The sequence below is a fragment of the Lepisma saccharinum genome, chromosome 1 (genome assembly GCF_977018435.1).
Source record: "Lepisma saccharinum chromosome 1, izLepSacc3.1, whole genome shotgun sequence".
Classification (NCBI taxonomy): Eukaryota; Metazoa; Arthropoda; class Insecta; order Zygentoma; family Lepismatidae; genus Lepisma; species Lepisma saccharinum.
Window position 1 is genome coordinate 162,468,655 of NC_139229.1, and position 21,200 is coordinate 162,489,854.

At 37.0% G+C, this 21,200-nt stretch overlaps 1 protein-coding gene across 2 annotated transcripts in view; it reads left to right on the forward strand.

Moving 5' to 3' along the window:
• LOC146003364 (uncharacterized) overlaps positions 1-21,200 on the forward strand; it is an 88,208-nt gene that overhangs the window by 16,300 nt on the left and 50,708 nt on the right. For both annotated transcript variants that reach the window (XM_083141645.1, XM_083141651.1), the window contains exon 3: positions 4,949-4,996. In XM_083141645.1, the coding sequence (XP_082997771.1) occupies positions 4,949-4,996 (48 nt within the window). The remainder of the gene's footprint in view (positions 1-4,948; positions 4,997-21,200) is intronic.

The window sequence follows — 21,200 nt, forward strand, 5'->3', positions numbered from 1 at the left end:
TCTACAGTTTCAATATCAACTTTTTAATAGGAAGTTCTTCTACCACCATAGAGTTAGGCAACATACATAACGCATTGCAGGGAAGCCAGTATTTCAGGATCTAGATGTCCCATTTTTATTGCCGGCGACTGTTCCTTCTCACAGTAGCAAAGGCAGATTGATCGTTTTCTAAATTTAAAATTATAAACCCCTATTTACTCAGTACAATGAAAATGACTGAGCCAAGAAAATCAAGTTTAACAATAAATGCTTTTGCGTAAATGATAATAAATTAATCTACAATGTAAGCATTGCAATTCATTATGGAACAAGGAACGAACAGCATGGTCCAGTTGTTAGGGCTTCAGCCTACCATGTGGGGGACCCATTTCGATTCCCTGGGGGGTTATATTGGGAATAAATTTCCATCAGTGTTCCTACACAAGAGGGTCTGGTGTCTCACCCAGGTAATCGTTAAGCTTAATTTGTTAATGAGTAAAGAATGTATTCACAGTATCTGTTATATTAATTATTTTGTACCATTTGTCTCTAGAGTTTGTGAAAAACATCTTTAATCATAATAAAATAAAGCGGATTGCATATGCTAGAATTACACATTTTTGTATTCATAGATAGAGCCACTATAATTGCAGTAACTGGGGGCCCCACTTAAGTAGTCTTACCCGAGGCCCCCATGAGTCTCATTACTCCCCTGCCAAAAACTCACAAATTACCACTAATATGAATATACATATTATTATTAGAAATGTTGAATACGTGGGAGAAGCATTACTGTGATGTTTATCCACTTTTGGCTCACAGATATTGCACTAAGACCAGAGTTTTTGTCTAGAATGCATATGGGTCAGTTAATAGCGATGGCCCATCACTGGCAGCTTGACCATTTTTAAAAATGTTCATATTTTTGTTGTTCTAATCCCTATGCAAGGGTAGTTCAAAGCAAGCATTATTTTTCTAAAACTTGACTTTGTTTAAAAATGATGCCCATTTTTTATTTCATGACTTCCGGTATTTTTGGCCTTTGTAGACACTTGCGATAATTATGATATAACAGCTAAGAAAAATGATAGAAATCTGTATTTAAAAACATTGTTTTCAGTACATTTCAAGCTTTATTTTATGTCCTCTACCTTTTTCATAATCTCAAATGAAAGTGGCAGAACTTTAAGGCCAAAACTGATGTTAAATTTTGAAGAAATATCAAAGTTTAGGGTTTTCTTTATTAGGGAAGTAATGTTACATCAGGGCTGTAATTTTTTTTTAGAGGAAACCTATACACACAAAGTTTTAGCAGAAAATATTTGAGCTCTGCTACTGGTTTCCTCTCTTAGTTATGGCTCTTTGAAAATTATAGTTTTTCATTTATTCAAAATTTGAGCCTTTATATCTGGTGGGGGACCTAATAGAAATTTGATATTTACAGTACAAAGAGTACTCTATGAGAGGTAACTGTGAAAAGAAATTGAGATTGATATTCCATGGATAACAGGGGGAATTGGGGCAAAGAAGTAAATTTGTGTTGTTCGTTACAAATAGATATACCCTTTTAATGAACTCTCACACAACTAAAATTATTGTATTTATTAATCACATTATGCAAATGGCATAATAAATCTGTTAGTAGCTATTATGAATGGAAAGATGTGTAAGACATAGGTTCGTCTGAACAGGTTAAGACATACAACTGGAATACCATTAGTGGGAAGATTAAAAATCTCCCAATGGTGAAGCCTTCATTCGCTCTCTCCCATGCTAGCGACCTTTCTCTCTCATAAATATATTTTTATGCAAGTAATGTCATATTTCCAAGAGAAAAGGAATTTTGTTTATTTTCACATGGATTTTCTGGATAAAAGATAGATGCAGGTGTCGCTTTCTTTCCAAGCTACAGTATGTAACATTGGCATTTTGAATGATGATGCAAGTCTAGGGGCATGCTAAAAAAATTCCATTTGGGGTTTTGTGTTTACAAAATCACAAAGATATCTTGTGAAAAGTCAGGTATCAGTTTTCACGTTTACCTGAAACCGTAACATTTTTTTGCTAGTCCCGCCAAAAACATTAATTCAGAAATTCACTGCACTAGGAACAATTCAGATCCCGTGAGGCTAAAACACTCAATAAAGGTGATTCTATTCTATTCTATTTTAATGAACTGGAGTAGTTGCACCTTTCCACTAATGGTCTCTACTTGCATGTCTTAACCTGTTCAGAAAAACCTCTGCCTTACACATCTTTTCATTCATAATAGCTACTAACAGACTTACCATGCCATTTGCATGATGTGATTAATGAATACAATGATTTTAGTTTCATGAGAGTTCATAAACAGGAAATATTTATTTGTAATCAACAACATAAATTTACTTTTTGCCCCAATTCCCCCTGTTATCCATGGAATATCAATCTCAATTTCTTTTCACAGTTACCTCTCAGAGTACTCTTTGTGCTGTAAATATCAAATTTCTACTAGGCTCCCCACCATAGATACAGGGGCTCAAATTTTGAATAAATGAAAAACTAGCATTTTCAAAGAGCCATAAACAGTAGCAGAGCTCAAATATTTTCTGCTAAAACTTTGTATGTATATGTTTGAATCTCCTTATTTAGATGTCACTTTTCTTTAAAGCACCTTTTGTAAACACGAGTTGATTCATCTGTGGGCCATTGATCTGCGAGAAATAATGTAGCTAGAAAATGAAGAATGAAGGAAGCAATGTGTGCTGCAAAAAGTGCCCATGGAAACGGACATTTAAGGACATGAAAAGGGGCATTTTCACCCTTAGAAAAGGTTTTAGTGAGTAATTTTTTTAATTGTCTGGGCCTTTTGGGACAATTTCAGTGGAGGGTCGTAATGAAGCATTTTTTGCCTGCGGGACTTCCTTCATGGAGAGCATTTATGTCAGTGAGTGGTGGGATTGGGGCTTTTTATATATTGGACTTGCCCACTTTCGACATGGTTTGCTTATTTGGAAAGTTTTGAACGTAACATTATGTGTGTATGGGCTCTAATATGTTACAAATAATCAAAATATTATTGTCTGTTTCTTAATAATAACTGGGTAAATAATATTTGTTTCAAAAAGTTCGATGTTTTATGTAAAATAATTCAACAGTGACACTAAATTGGAAAAAGCAATATTTTATGTATTTTGTCATTTTCATATTTTTAAAGTAATTGAAAAATAATTGTTTTCCATCATTTCCCTCAAATTCCTACCTCTCCTCTGTAATAATTTCAGACTCTCATATTTTGAAATTCGAAAAGTTTAGCATAATTCACTTACAGTAGTTTTTGGGGTGAAAATAAACTTTCTGTAAGTTCCCTAGCAACGTCCGTTTTCATGGTCAACAACAAGCACGGCAAACTCTAAAGAATTGTTTCTTATTATACCTCTAAACATATAGTTAAAACAACCACGATGTCGATATTTTCATTTTGAGTACCAATATCTATATCTGGACTAAATCTCCCTATGTAGATGTCACTCTTGTTTGAAGCACCTTTTCTAACCAGGAGTTATTCATCTGTGTTTTATCAATCTGTGAGAAATGATGTAGCTTGACAATGAAAATAGAATGAAACAATTTGAGGGGTAAAAATGCCAGAGGAAACTGGTTGCTAAGGACATTTTCACCCTTAAAAAGGTCCAAGTGAGTGATTTTTTAATTTTCTCGGTCTTTTGGGACAATTTCGTGAAGGGTCGTAATCAGCCATTTTTTGCCTCCAGGGCCTCCCTCCTGGAGAACTCTTATGTCAGTGAGTGAGTGAGTGGTGGGATTGGGGCTTTATATTTATTGGATGGGTTTGGTATTCATAACGCGTCTGACTACCATGCTAAAGGTCCCGGGTTCGATCCCCGGCCGGTTCAAATCCGGGAACTTTTCTAACGGTGAAAGCGGCCCCGGCGCCTACCCAGCGTCGAATAACATGGGTACCTGGGGGAAACCCTGGGGGGTAAAGGCGGTCAGGGGCGTGATGCTGATCACATCACCCCCACTCACGACCGGATCAAGAAAGTGTGGGGCGTTACCCCCACACCCCCTATACGCCTTCATGGCGTGGTGCTAAGCACAGGGGAACACTTTACCTTTTTACCTTTTTGGTATTTATCTCATTGTTTGCATTAAATTTTTTTCTCCTAATTTTTACAACTAACACCAATCAAATTACAAATAGATACCTGATTAAGGAAATGTAAGTTCTCTCAAAACGTTACATTAAAAAATGTTTGCCTGCCAGCAACAACCATAAATTAGAAGAAAATTTGGTACTACTTTACTATACCTGAGACACCTGGGAATCATTTCTTTCGCACTTTTTTACATTGCTAACGTACTATTCTGCATTCCGGAACACTTATTTAGGTGAAATAATTGAATTTGTTAGGAAAGTAATGTATATTTCTTACATTTACGAGTACTAACTGTTCTTGTTTATTTCCACACACAACATGGCGATAGCTTACCGTTGATCGTTCCTTGAGCCAGAAAAACCATTGACGTTAGCCCAAAAATTCACGATAGCCCCAAGAACCATCACGGGGTCGAAGTATGCCTGCTAGGTTAGGTTAGGCCTGTTAGGTTTGGTTCCATTAGCACTCCTTTCGTTCAATTTAGCATATACGGACAATACGAGAGCGTATTGTGCTCTCATGCAGGAAGCAAATGGCGGCAGCAGCAATAGCGCGTCGGAAGTAGATTTTCGTACAAAACCACATGCATTCGCATAAAAATGAATCAAAATTACATTCCCGAACATCAACAACGCTACAGAAAATGATTTGCGTAAGTACTTTCTCCTGTAAATTTGAAGAAATCTGTCTCAGGTATAGTAAAGTGTTACCGAAAATTTTAAATCAGTTATGCATAGTGTTTTCATTGAATGTAATATCTAATGCATAGTTTTTCATTGAATATAATGTCTAATGAGTACTTGTTAATGCAGGTGAATACTGTATTGGTGAGCAGCTGTATGTCAGCCCTTATGGGAAAGGTCAGTATGTGTGCATTTACCTTTTATTATTGATGATTTATATACTTGTCTATATGTGTGCAAATTCAAAATAAAGACCAGGTCTATTCTCGTTAGAATTTTTATTTTATATATTTTATGAATAAATTATACAAACTTGTATTGAGATTTTTTTAGTAAGAATATATACTATTGAAATAATTGTTGCATGTGTCCAATTATACAGGGTGAGGTAAGGTAAGTAGGCCACCAAATTTGATGTGGATTGAGTATTACATAAAACCAACACCAGGTTTTCCTAGCATAATTGAGAAGTTCAGTATTGGAAAATAATATTTTTCAAATACTGAACCTTATAAAATTGGGGAAAAGAAATATTATTTCATGGTGATGGGGACCCCACTGTTGTGGATAAGTGGTCCATCCCAACTATTTATTTCTAATAATACTAGACGTGCAATTGGGCAATTAATATATACTCTGATATATAAGTAGCATTAATTACCTTCAACAGTTCTTGTGTAGTAAGTGAAGAGAGGATTTAATCATTTGTCACCCAAAGTTAATTTTTGTATTGTTTCGTATAATATGTTTAATTTTATAGTTACAAATTAAATGCACAATTGAACATGTAAGCACTTCCAAATGACTTTATGGGTGGAAAAGTACAGGGTGTACATAAAATAACAGTTTCAACAATTTTTTATTTCTCATAGCGACAGGGTATGAGGACAAATGTTGCATTGGATGAAAGAAGAACTGGGAAAGATTTTTTCAATCATACCTGCAAACTTGTACGTAATTTCCCTCACTGCCGCAGGCAAGAAAGCATTCTGTGTGCTTGAGTTTGCGAAGTGTGGTTGGATGGTTACTGTGCAGCATTATTCCGTTTACAATTCGGAACATACCCCCATCCAGCAACAACATCCGGCAATGGTATAAGCAGTTCCAGACAACAGGGTGCATCTGTAAAATCAAAAGTTCAGGATTTCTCCATGTAGCACAGGAGAATGTGGAAAGGGTTAGAGCGTCTTTTCAGCGCAGTCTCAGCAAATGCAAAGCTGTGCAATTTCTTCCTTTGGGAATTTTTGAAAGACCATGCCACCACTACCGATCGAGCTGCCTGAATTTAGAAACTGATTGTTTCTGCCATTCAATCCATCACATCAGACATGCTGATACGAGTGTGGCAGAAAATGAACTTCCGACTGATGTATGCCATGTCACAAATGGATCGCATATTGAGCACTTGTAATGTAAGTTGCACAAACTTGGACAGTTCTTCTTTCATCCATTGTACCATTTGTTTTCATATCCTGTCACTACAAGAAATAAAAAAATGTTGCAACTGCTATATTATTTTATTTTATGTACACCCTGTAAATTTAATAACATGGCATTTTTACAACTAGATGAACAAACCAAAACTGTTTCATTTTGTGTGTAAAATGTATACAATTTTTAGCCTGTAACTAGACATGGCAGATCAAAAATTTTGAATGTCAAATCATTATATGCTCCTATTAGTTAATTTTCATGGGACACTTTAAAATATTTATACACCTGGCCCACTTGCTTCCACTATGGTTCAACTGAGCCACCCTATTTATACACTACTAACAACACTGATTTATGGCCATCCTAATACATGTTCTTGTGTTTTGTATTTCATGAATATGTTGACCATTTTTTAAATACACATTGGTTTCTGTAAGAAAGTCAACACAAAGGACGAGTGATGCTTCCAGAATTTTTTTTTTTTTTGCTTTGTTACAAGAATCCCTTGCAAGTTCTGAAAACTATGCATTAAAACAATTCCATAGTGTTTTCCAGATCTGGTGTAATGGATTCGTAAAATTATGTTGCCAGATACTCCACTGATGAAACAGCTGTTTTATCCAAGGGCCTTACCTTCGCCCCCACAACTACCCCCAATCAGTTCTGCCTGCTTTTTGACATACGCACCTTTGTCCACAACCTCCGATGGCAACATTTCTGGGCCAAAAACCCCTCATTCCAAACCACTACCAATGAAACCCACCCAAGCCTCCTTCAATTTTGCCCCCCCCCCTCCTCCTCCCAAGATCCTCCCCACCTGCCTGCCAACCATCCCTTGGAAAGGTGCATTACCACCATCATTTCCACCACCTCTTGACAGCTCATTCCGAAATGACCTTCACAACCAACCAAACATCAACCCCTCCCAACAGAAAGCTCTCCTAGATCTCTGCAACAATCATAACATCAAAAGCCTCCCAGCTGACAAGGGGTCCACCACAGTGGTCTTGAACTCTCAAGATAACCTGGTGGAGGCCACTCGCCAGCTGGCTGACCCCTCCACCTACAAACCCACCACAGTTGACGTATCCTCCGCACACCTCAACAAAATCCAGGACTTCATCCACACCCTTGGCCCCCCTGAAGGCCTGACATGTTATTTCCTGACAACCCCCACTTTCTATCTACTGCCCAAAATTTACAAACCTGGCAACCTTGGTAGACCCATTGTGTCCAGCTACAACACACCTACAGAAACAATCTCAACCTTTGTTGACTTCCATCTCCAGCCTCTTGTGAAAGCTCTGACCTCCTACCTCTGTGACACCAACCACTTCCTCCAGAAAATCAGAACCCTTCCACCATTGCCCCCAAACACCATCCTTGCCACCATCAACGTCACTTCCCTCTACACCAACATAGCCCACTCCCATGGCTTCCACTCCATAGAATTCTACCTCAATAGCAGATCCAAACCTCATAACCCCAGCACCAACTTCCTGACCCACTTTGTCCTCACATGTACCAATTTCACCTTTGAAAACCAACATTTTCTACAGATCGAGGTACAGCCATGGATACCAGAATATCCCCATCCTACGCAAACCTTTTCATGGGCGAACTTGAGCAAGAATTCATGGACACCCAACCCCTCAAACCCCTCCTTGGGCTCAGCTTCATCGACGACATCTTCATGCTCTGGACACATGGAGAACCATCCTTATCAGCTTTCCTGGACCAAATCAATCATTCCGTTCCATAAAGTTCACTCCCCCAACCAGATCACCTTCTTGGATGTGGACATGCACATCAAGGGAGGACATATGTATGAAAACCTCTATACACACAAAACCCACCAACCACATGCAATACTTACACCTCTCCAACTCCCACCCGTTCCACACCAAAAAAGCCATTGAGGCTTTGATGATTTGATGAGTTGGGGATGATATTGGGTGATGAGAGTAGGTGGGTTGGTGGTGACAGGTTTCTTGGTGGTAGTGGTGTGTGTGACAGCTCACGATATTTGTATCCACCTTAACAAAATCAGACACACACTACACTCTCTTCTTCCCATTCTTCATAGTGATCCTGAAACCAAAAACATCTTTCCCGACAAACCCAAAGTGGTTTTCAAATGTCCCCCTAACCTCCAAAACATCCTGGTCCACAACACTCCCTCACCACACAACCAACATCCCCCTGCCCATAAATGCAACCCCCCTAGGTGCAAAACCTGCCCCATTCTTATTACCTCTCACACCCTCCAGGTGCCCACAGCCACTGGCAAAATTACCCTCCACCCCAAACTTGATCTACATCCTCACCTGCAACATCTGTGGTGATTTTTACCTGGGAAAAACATCAGCCGCCCTAAACCTCCACATCAATAACCACCATGCCTCCACCCACAACCTGGACTTCACTGTCGCTGTCCATACCAACCATCACAATATCCTTTCAACTACTGCTTCCAGGTAGTGATCATCCATCTCTTAACCCAAGCAGCCAACACCTGAGTTCGCCAAAGATGGGAAAGGGCTTATATATCAGCCATGAGTGCAACCACTCCCCCTGGCCTGAACAAGGCCACCCAGTAACTTCTGCAACCCATCCCGCCCACCCACTCACAGTTTTGACGAGCCTGGTGACGGAACTTTGTTTTTTCCGTTTTACGCACTACTTCTTCTACGATCGAGACCTGGCAACTCTGCCAGATCTCAACTTCCAGTCCCGTCTTTTTTCTTACACCGAAGATGCAGTGATAGTCTGCAAAAATTCTAATTTTTTCACTGTCTTGTGAGTACTTCCTTTCTCCTCCTTTGCTTTATATATATATATATAAACAAACCATTGGGGCCACTTACCTCACCTCACCCTACTTCTGCAATGAGATTGTTTCTAGATGATATGTATAAGGAAATATAGTACCAAAGAAGTTTTCCATGCATTAGTATCAGGTTTGCAGAGTTTGCAAAGGTAAGCTGAGGAAGTTTTGTGTGCAGTGTGAATGGTAAGAAAAGCACTGTTATGTTACGAAAGTTGCCAATTTTGTAGTTTAAAATCTCTTCAAGCAAGCACTTTGATGAAGTTCTTGTGCATTATTTCATTCTACAAGCTGTGGACACTGTCCTTTCTTTCATTTGGTATGTGTTTACATGAGAACTTAAAGCAAACAAAGTGTCTTTGTTTGAATGGGAATTCCAGTTCCAAATTAGCTTGGGCTTCTCCAGTGAGTTGATATTTTGTATCAAGTGAAGTAGTGAATACACACAAACGCATGACATTGGAACTAAAATGTTGAGGCGTGGAGTGGACATAGGCCATATGTACAATATGGCAATAGTTTGTGGAACTGAGTTTTTTAGAAGCCTTATCCTTTATGGGTATACTTTCCAATCAACAGACATAATCTTACTTGAACCACTGGCTGTGAATAGGATCTCTTATAATGTGACTTTTGGAACCATCAGACTTCAAGCTTCTGGATTTTACATATGAGGTTGTGAAAAATGTAGGATCCTGTGCATACTCGTACATGCTTTGTTTGGTACACTGCTTGCTGATTCTCACTGAGAAATTAAACTTCATTTATCCTATGATTTAGTTTTGTACAAGCAGTGCCTGATGTTCTGAGGCAATGTTTTTAAAGAGTATGAACATACCAATCACTTAATTGAAAGTTTATTTTCTAAGTGTTTTGAATACATCTATATTGCAAATACAGAACATGAAGGCCCATTTCTTCTCTATGAAAAAAATAAACTGCAAGAGTTTTCCTTTGAAATGCTGTGAACCTGATATGTGTGTGTTGTAAACCTATAACTTCCATGCATTTAAATGGGTATATTTATTGTCATATGAGTGGTTGTGTTAAGGACCTGAAGTAAAAACCATGAATGTAGCTATGCAATGAAGCTGATCACATCTTACTTTAGTTATTATTACAGTATAGGCCAACCACGAAATATTTGGGTAACACATTTTTCCTGTGAACCTAATCTATGAGGGTATAGTTTATATTATTATAAAGAATGGCAACAAAACAGGAAATTGTAGAGGTTGTGGAATTTGGGGAATTATATTTTACTAGGAAATATGAGATAATATAAAGAACATCAGTATGAAATTTTTTGGGGAAAAAAATGGTAAAAATTGTTGTACATAAAGAACCCATCTGTGAAACTGGTTTTTAAGAAGTTCTGTTAATTTTGGAATTTCTTAAAATCCAGTTTTGCTGATGAGTTCTTCACTTCAATATAATACCAGGTGACCAAGAAAGTTCATGCGGTTTTCACAACTGCCCGTAGTTTTCGTGGGGTAGTACGCAGTTCAGCTGCCAGGGGTACATGTACGTGTGATTGGCGGAAAGCTCATTCCTTGGCACGTCGGCTAACGTAGATAACAGGTCGCAGTCGATAGTTTGGGAGCAAGCATTCGCAGTGAACCATGGCTGTGTCGAATGCAGTAATCAGGGCGTGTTTACTGTACGAGTACAAGTTGGGCACAAAAGGAGCCGAAGCAGCAAGAAAAATATGTGCAGCGTTTTGAGAAGGTACAATTAGTGAACGGACAACGCAAAAGTGCTTTCAGACCTTCTCGAGTGGCGATGAGACACTGGCAGACAAACCTCGATCGGGCAGACCGAAATCTCTCGATGTGGACCAACTGAAGGCAGAAATTGAAGAGGATTCACGTCAAACGTGTCAAGAACTCGCTCAACGATTTGCTGTAAGCGCTGAAACAATTCGTGTGCACTTGCATGAGCTTGGCAAATCATGGAAACTGAGTAAGTGGGTCCCGCACGAGCTGACTGCTGCAAACCGTCTCCAACGACTGAACATTTGCACTTCCTTGCTCACTAGGAACAACAACTGTCCAATTTTGGACCGCATTTTGACGTGTGATGAAAAGTGGGTAATGTACGATAACAAGAAACGCTCTTACCATTGGCTATCGTCAAATGACACCATACCTTTAACTGCAAAACCTACTCTTCATCAGCGGAAGGTGATGCTGTGTGTCTGGTGGACTACGGCTGGGATTGTGCATTATGAGTTCTTGGAAAGTGATAAAACCATCAACAAAGAGGTGTACTCCGCGCAATTGCAAATAGTGGCCGAAAATCTTGCAAAAAAACAACCTGCATTAGTGAATAGGAAGCGTGTTCTTTTCCACCAAGACAACGCTAAACCACATACAGCAAAGATGACCCTGGAGGTGATTTCTTCTCTCGGCTGGGAACTTCTGCCACATCCAGCGTATTCACCCGACATCGCTCCATCAGACTACCATCTTTTTTTGTCTATGGACAACCATATGCGCAATCGACATTTCCAAACTCGCGAGGAGGTTGAAAACGCGGTGGTGCAGTTTTTTGCGGCCCTACACAAAGACTTTTTCAAACATGGCATCTACAGGCTTGTACAAAGAAGGGAGAAGGTTGTAGAAGCGGATGGTGGATATTTTGCAGAATAAATATAAGGTAAACACATTTGTTTTGGACCTTTTCTTCTTTGTACTAAAACCGCATGAACTTTCTTGGTTACCTGGTAATTAGTTTTGAGGTGGGAAGGTTTTTCATGTAAACATATTACAAAGTGGGATTTGTGTTTCACAGATTACATAAAACTGTTTTGAGTGAGTGAGAGGGAGGGAGGGAGGGAGGGAGAGAGTGAGAGTGAGTGAGTGAGTTTGTTTTCAACTACTTTTTGTGTTCTTACATTGTATTTCTTACATAATACTGTAAGAACAAAACTTTTCACATTCCAACATTCAGAACAACGGAACAGATGTATTTAGGTTCAGCTTTATAAACTTCACCAATGAGAGATCTGATTTGATCTATTGTCGGGGAATGAACTAAGTTCACACTTCTGTTGTGTTGTATAAAGCTGTCAATTTATCAATTGTAGATCAAACACTGATCCAGTTTTTTTTTTAAAAAATAAAAAATAAAAATACGTTGGGCAACATGAAGACATTTGTAAACATTGGGGGCCACCCCAATGGCATAGTAACGTCGTCACCTTGTAAGCAAAGGGTCCCAGGTTCAATACCTGGTAGAGGCTCATAGTGGTTTGGATCCCACTTTAAACTGTAAATCCAGTCCCGATTATCCATACTGTGCACAAAGTGGTCTTAAAACACAAAATAAATATCAGTCAATTTGTAAACATCGACAAATCACAGCATATGGCAAGTATATGTGTGGAGTTACCAGCTGCCCAATAACAAATGTTTAAAAACTGTTTTTAGGAAAATGCATATATTTAATATTTGAGAGGAATGAATCTGAGGCACCGGCCATAGTTTGTGTACATACTGAAATTAAATAAAATCACGCAGAGGGCAAAGTACATACTATTCAACCTTTGGTATTGGTGTGAGAAGCATATGAATTATTTGTCGATAATGATGAAACAAACTATTAGTACAAAGGAAAGAAAATATACAAAAATGGATAATATTTTTAACATATTTCTTTTAAAATGTAACACAAAAGATATGCAACATCATCCTCAGTGTTGTTGGCTATTTCAAAGAACAGCTGTTTTATCCAATGAGCCCCTAAAGTGCTATATTGAACTTAGATGCATGTTCGATCTTTGTCATTATTTCCTACTGTATATTTTGATTTTGTTGAGCATGAATTTGAAATGTAAACTGATATAATGTAGAGTTAATGTGAATATCTATATTTATGTTTTGTGTGTGATGCTAGTTTGTAAATTAATGATTGTATGTAAAATGCTATAAGGTAATAATTTTATCCCTTGTAATTTACAGTTGTTACAAGGATTTAAACATTTTTTTTTTATGTAATATTTCAGAACACATCTTCCCTCCATCAAACATTTATTTTTACTTTTAAAAAAATGTTTATTTGTCACTTCAAATATGCACAAGTACTTGATTGCATATATACACTTTTTATTCACTTTTATGCATAATTAATGAGCTCATTTTTGTGGCTGTGGCAATTTTCTTAGTACTTCTTATTTACATGCTTGTTACTTTAGATATTTTTATTGAAATTTCTAATATGTAGTTCAAGTTAATATTTTCTTGATATGTATGTTGGCATAGTGCAGTGCAATTTAGGTTTTGATAGGAAAAAAAAATTCCATTTCAGTGTTGTATATCAGGCAGTTTTTTTTTTTTTCTCCTGAAGTCTTGTCTTCCATATTATGATTTGGAATTATTATTTGCATCTATGGAAGAGTTTAAAGATTTAAGCAAGGAAATTATAAGATTTAGAACAGGTTATGTCATTATATCATCATATAATCATATCATGACATCACATTATTGTGTTCAGTCCAAACCATCGCATCTTGTTAATAAAGAAGGAAAAGTAAGAACGCAGAATAAAATTTGTGAATAACACGTAGCTATATTTAGCTTCCTAGCAGCTGAACAGAAAACACTAAGAGACTTTGCAAGTCTGCAACCATTAGAAAACTTCTACACAATTAGAAACAGTTGTGGTGAGAATCCGTAATTTGGAAAAAAATGACAAAAGTTTAATGATATTTGAGGACTGGCATATAATGCTAGTCCATGTACGAAACTCTGGCCCTCCTCACTTTCCAACTATCATTTGCTACATCTCGAGGTTCCAGTTCATTATCAGCAGCAGGAGCATCATTATTATCATCTTTCATAAGATCATTAACACTGCCATGCATAAAAGTTTGTTCTTGGACAACTGTGCTTTTTCCAGCACTTGTATAATGTTTCCCAATCTTGGAAAGATGGATCATAATAACATCATTTTCCACAACCACTCAAGCCATCTACTGACTTAGCAGGTACACAATTTCACCTGCTTCATATTTGGAGTCCCATGAGCACACTCTCCTCTGGATGAAATTGCACAGGACCAGAAACCAATCTCTTGCCACGTCCAAAGTCGAGAGATCAGTTTGCAGCTGAAATTTGAAGACACATTCTGCTGGAGAACATCCATGCACTGTCTGCACATCAAAATTGGAATAAATTTATCCATGTCACATTGAGCAACAGATGCACAGTGTGCAAAATTCTTCTAAAGCATGTTCGTAACAATGCCAGCATTCCTTTCAGCTAACCCATGGCGGTGTAAGGAACTGAGTGAAGAAGTTTGAAACTTCTCTTCATGAAATCGAAAGAAGTAAATGTTTGACTATTGTCAGTAGCTTAAGTTTGAGGACATCCAAGGTATGATGAAAATTCATCCAAACAACAGATCATGGTATCAAACTTCAGATTTTTTCGCCCTCCATACAGATATCCAATGTGAAGAAGCGCTATTAACCCTTAGAGTATGGTGCCTCTCCTGCATGTAGAGCCTTCCAGGCTGGGACTTTTGAAGTGTGTGGTTTTCAAACTTGTCATGGAACACAAAAAAATCATAGCTCGAGAACTAATTGTCATAGAGAGATGAAATCCTTTTTTTTTCCCCTTCGGAATGACAGGGCTTTTAGCGGATGTGAAATTTATACATTGTACCTCCCAATGTTGAATGTTAAAGGAAGAAAACTTACAAAATCAAAATTTTAAAATAATAATAATAATAAGGTATGCATGCCCCTGTGAGCAACCACTACAATAGTGAATGAAAAATGTATGTAGCAGTGGTACATTTACTTTCAATGGAATCACTACAATGCAGAAGTGTCTGTGACTGTACATTCCTACAAACATGCAAAGTTGCATTGGAAATTGGCTGAAACTTCTTTTGGGGGAAAAGTAACGTATGAGAGTGGCAGTCTTGCCAGCTTATGGGAAAAAATCCAGAATATCACCTAGTATCAATCCTATGGACGATGAATTGGACCGATTTTGCAGGGAAGCATGACAAAGACCACTCTTTGAGGACATGTAATGCCTATCCCCAATAAGGAAAACTGAAAATATGCTAAATGTAGAAAACAGTAACTTTTTGGAATTTTTGAAAAATAAACGTTTCCAACTGGGCACCTAATTATCACTCATTGTGAACATTTTCTTTTGTTTTCATGATTTTATATAAAAGTGAAATATATCAGCCTATAATTCACTGAGAGAAAACAAAGACATTATCAAATTCTGGTTGTTAATATTAGTAACAATGGATTATTGTCTTGTTATTCGAGTATGTCATACCTTCATAAGACACCTTCATCAGCTGGCCACTGGATAACAACAGGAACTTTATATCTGAAAAGGGAAGGATATGAAGATGAACTAGCTCAAAAGATTGTGATGCAATGGGCCATGAATCAGATTTGGTACCAAGTTTACATGGTCTCTTATTATATCAAGAAGAAGTGTCTGAACTTAAGAAAGAGTTTGTCTTAGAAAAGTATGTCTACATTAAAAGAATTTCAGAAAAATGAACAAGCTAGTTCTTTCATTGTGAAAGTTTGTTGATGGTATTTGTGCAACAAGGACAGTGCATTCTGAATGCATGATTCAGGAAGGACCAACCTCTCACCAACAAAAATACACCCATTGTATATGGACATTGTATTGTGTCAAAAAGTTTTCTAAATGGATGTCTTTTTGTTATGCCATTGGCTTGTGGTCATCTTGTGTGCACATATTTGTAAACTTTATACAAGTCAAGATCACGCTCTGAGATTCTAATGCAATATGCATTAATAAAAATGATTTGTTGCTATTATGAACAATTTGGTCAACTGTCAGCTGACATGCATAATTGCCCTACACTGAATCATGTGCTACACAAATCCTAGGTAATGCATCAGCTTATTCTACATGAGGAATACACTGTTTTGAAATTGCATTCTTCAAAAATCAACTTCCACCTGTTGATTCTACATATATCAAAAGCAGGCAGATGCTTCTAGTATCCATTAAGTGAGATAATGACTTTGAATTAGTAAATCCAGTGAAAGTACACCCAATGAGGTACTTGTGCAAGTAAGTAATTCACACCATGAACTAGAACAAGTGATACCTTTTCTGACTGACTGTAATTCCTCTTGGCAATGACAAAGTACCGGCTGTGTGCATAATAGGTCTGAGGATGCCATTTACTTTGTGTATAATGGATGCACTCATTCCTGTTGGTCAGGCATCAGACATCAAGTACAAGTTTTTAGGAAATCTCTGGACATTCAAAGATTCCTTCTGATGCACATCTATCTATGACCATCGTACATCCTTCTTTGTCAAACTATACAAATTCACAACACAATCAGCGAGGTTTGTCATGTATGAAGCATAATACATAATCATACCAACAAATGATGTGGTCTCACTGACATTGGTGGGTGCCTTACATTGAATAATCTCACAATGGAGAAATTCCTTCTACTGAAAGCAAATGTCCCTGGGGTATTTTGTGTTCTGTACAAAGAATGCAAGACTTGTTCATTAATACGAACAACCATAATCAGAAATAGTGAAATATGACCCTAGCTGAGTTCATGCCGAATGGAAGTTTTAGCTGTCTAAACAATGTGAAACCAGTCTTGATCTTGTTCAGGTAGATGTAAATGAAGATAAGCTTGCCGAAGTTCAAAATAAACAAACCAGTTGCAACCAACCGTCTTGCTGAAGAGATTTTCAATTTTGGTTAGGGGATGTCACCTCTTTCTCAGTTGAGGATTAACAGTGTTTTTAACACACCACCTTAATGTTCCATTTTTCATCTGAATGACAACATGAAGCATTATCCATGATGATGATTTGATTGGTACGGTGACTCCCATCACACACAAACTTCTGCAGCTCATCTTTAACTTGCTCTTTCAATGAGTACAGGATGCTAGAGCACATTTTATAAACACAGGTTTTGTCCTTCAACAGTATATCTATCTCAAACTGTTTTGTTGATTTAGATAGATTTTCCATCAGAAAATCCCTCTTCAACGTATCAACCAAGTCCTTTGCTGTTGAAGATTCAACTGTTGAAGCAATTAATCGAGGAATATGGGTAAGAAACAGGCAACCATGTCAAACCCATAATGCCACGATTCAGCTTCATCTTTACACCCAAGATCCAAAATCATTTCATTCATTGAAATATAACATCAGCATTCACTTTTCGCAAAACACGAAGATTATAACCATTTGCAGGTTTATGAACCATGGAAAAATTGTGAATGGAGTAACCTTGTAATCCAGACTCAAAAATCTTTAGCATGAATCGATATATAAATTGAACCACTATCTACAAGGATTGAAATCTTAGTCATTGACTTTCAACTTAATTATCATTGATGCTACTGTTTAATTTTTTCCACAAGAAAAGTAGACAAAATTCCAGGATTGTAAGTACAAGGAAATACTTAGGACTAATACATGTGCTGCTGTTGACAACAAGTTTAGTTTCAGTTATCTTCTTGTCAACACAAACAAAGTCACAATCAGCAAGAATACAAGATATATGTAAACGCGACTGAATGGAAATTGGGATGCCTAGGATTTTGTTTGTAATTTGGAAGAAGTATTAACAATGACGGAACTTGCCCCATCGTAACACATTATGTACCACATAATGCTATATCTGAATTAGCATATTCGATTTTTCTACAGGTGGACAAGAAATTATTTTCATTTTGCTGTGGAAGTAGCTCCAAAATCTGGAGCCTTCCCAAAGGGATGGTGGGAATGAGGAGGGAGAGAGAGAGAGAGAAAAATACCACAAGGTTTGCCTGTGTCAATGTGCAATTTCATGTTATGCTTAATGCCACCATCACTTGAGTGCATCATATTCTGTTTATATTTTACTCAAAGATTGCTCTTGTACTTAGACTTAACCACAAGCAAAACGGTTTCGGATATTGCTTGTAAATCTTCAGCAACATGCTTCGAAATATTTTAACTAACGATGCCCTCGTTCAGTATCCATAGCCTTTTCCAGGGTTAGATCAAGATCTGAATGTACACTTTTTGTACCTAAGATAAATGCATGGCATATGGAATCAACTTGATGCTGAAATCATACCTGCATGCATGCTTGATCTGCACAATGAGGTCTGGAATACTTTGGCAAGGTTCTTTTTAACGAGGAAGAATTTGTGCCTCTCGAGTACAAGATTTTTCTTTGTGTGCAATGTTGAATCAGCAGTTGCTTACTTCCATTGCGACTGTACTGTAACATCGATTTAAGTTGCACAAGATTATTTAAATCAGCATTCGTTCTGTGTCCTATGGCTCCCATCAATATGTATTTAGCTTTTTCATCCAGAATATCTTGGGGGAAATGTACGAATCTATCAAAGTACCTATTGATATGTTCTTGTTCTCTACAGACATCCAAAAATTGCAAAACCTTCTGCATTTCTGCATCATGTGCAGAGATTCTTACCTTCTTTAGATATAGTAGAAATAGGTAGAGTGTAATAATTCCATAACTCATCACCACTTTTCTTGCATCTTGTTACACAAGAAGGAAAAGTAAGAATGTAGAATGAAATTTGTGAGTAACATATATATATATATATTTAGCTTTATAGCAACTGTACACTAAAGACTAGAAAAACTTCGCAAGTATGCAGCCATTAGAATTTATGCAGAATTATGATGTGATGAAAATCTGTATCTTGGCAAACAAACAAATGACAAAAGCTTGATGATTACAAATTTTGAGGTTTGGCATGTAACTGTAGGCTGTATAAGGCAGATACCTTAAAAGTAAATATGAAGTAAAAGTAGTTAGTGTAACGACATTACCAAATTCATTTTTTTTTATGTCAGTTTTTCTCAAAATGAGGAAAAGTTATGTGTGACCGTTTATATCTTTTAGTTCTCAAATTTGGAATGGTTTATCCTGGAAAACCTCTTTATTGATAAAGGAATTTTACCTTAGTGCTACAATTTTTTACAACAGCAGCAGCTCGTGGCTCTGAATTACGTGAAGAAACCCCATTTTCTAATAAGTATGTGTAACTATTGATCTCATTTTCCCTATAACGGGTACCCCATTTTTTCCTACTAGCCCTTCACCTCATTCAGAGCCACCTGCCACCATTGTTAGGCAGTTGCGATTATTTTTTGTTTTAAATGAATTTGTAGTATATTTTGAGGTGGAAAAGTCATAAATATAATACAATTGTCTTTCTTCCAGCTAGTAGAATTGTCTACTTGAATAAAGGTAGCTATTTTACACCTGCAATGTTTTTTCAAGTATCAGTTTAAATATGAATGAAAATATCAGATTACTTTGATAATCTGCAAAAGTACGTGATTGTGCTACATGTACTAAACTGTGTCGCCCTGTTAGTATAAGAACAGTTGTGTAAAATATTGGATATGATAGATTATGAACTGGCTTGTAGTGGCACTTAATTGAAAATTGTATAACAGTGTTTTACAAGTTTCCAAATTTGAAGTAAATTTGAAATTCTTGTATGTTAGAGAGAAACTGTTGAGATATGCCTATGCATACTACATTTCCTCTACAACTGAAACAATGCACTTATTTTCTTTCAAGAAATTATAGTTATTGTTCTTACTAAACAGATGACATGCAATATTGCAGCAATTTTTCATGAAGGCTTGTGTACTGTATTTACATGTTTACACAGAATATTAAAAAAATATTGTTTTCAATATTGCAATATTGCATTTCATTTTATTTATAGAATTTGCATTCTTTCTTATTAAATTGTTTTTTTTATTCCTAGTTTTGCAGTTTATTCCTCGAGAGTGGAAAATGCAACAAATTCTCAAGTTGTTGGTGTTGGTGCAGTGTTTCATGTTAGTTTCACAACTATGAACTCTCCATATTGTACTTTTCTTTCATTTTGTAATAGGTATTATATAAAAATGAAGTCAGAAGGAAAAACTACAGTTATTTATCTCATGGGAAAAATCAAACCTATGCATTAAAACTAAACCCAAACATAGAATGTCTAGCAAAGATCTATTTACTAAATATAACAATCTATTGTCTTGTAATTTCTTCATTTTCTAATTCCACGTATGTTTTATTCAGTATTGTAAAGGGACTAATTTTGGCAAAATTTGGTCTTAAATATATTTCTTATTGGAAGAGCACGTCCACCACATTTTAGTATTGTGTTAAGACTCAAGAAGTCTTACTGTGGTGCAAAGTTCATACTTCTCCTCTTTCTCCCAGTGGGAACCACAGTAGTCTAGTTGGTAGGGTGTCTCAATACCAGGTAGGAGACCAGAGTCTCAGAATGGGTGATCAAACGTTGCAATTTTTCTGGTCTTGTCCCCACATAAAGTGGCTCTTGGGCTCCCCCTACCTCAAATCAGTGGGTACTTAGGTGCAACCCTGGGAGCTAAAGGCAGCCAGAGCAGCATGGTGCTGATCACATCACCTCCAAAATGTCAGAAATCTAGAATGTGTGGGGGACCTACCACTACATCCCCTAAAGGTGCCTTTATGGCATGGTGCTATATGCACAAGGAACTACTTTTTTTTACCCCCAGTTGGATCCACAGAGCATCAACTTTCTGAATTTTAAAAATTTTCAATTTTTGGGAGCTTATAGAAAAAAAAGGGGCACCAGGCAGCTGATATGATTAATAATTTTTGGACTGGCACTGCACTGTAAACAGGAAATATGGTTGAGGTTTTTTGTACCCTTCATGGTTATTTTGTGCCCCAAAGATGAGAAATTATGAAAACATATTCATTGGATTCATTGCAGTGTAGCATGGAAACTACTAATCTCAGAGCAAAAGTCATGATAAACAAGAGGAAGAGCATTTGTTTGTGAAAAAAAAGTTTTTTTTTCATCATTACATTTGGAATTACAGGACAGAAGTTAGAGTAGTTTTCATAAATGTCTGATAGTGCTAATATCACCAGACTTGGCTAATGGAGAATGACCACTAGATAAAAACACAAGCTTGAAAATAAATTTCAATATTGATTTTGAACACTTGAAGGATATAGAAATAACTGGTTAAATTATTAATATCTTAACAATTTTTTAAAAACTCCAAGCGTTGGTTGAAATGATGTGTGTCATTTTCT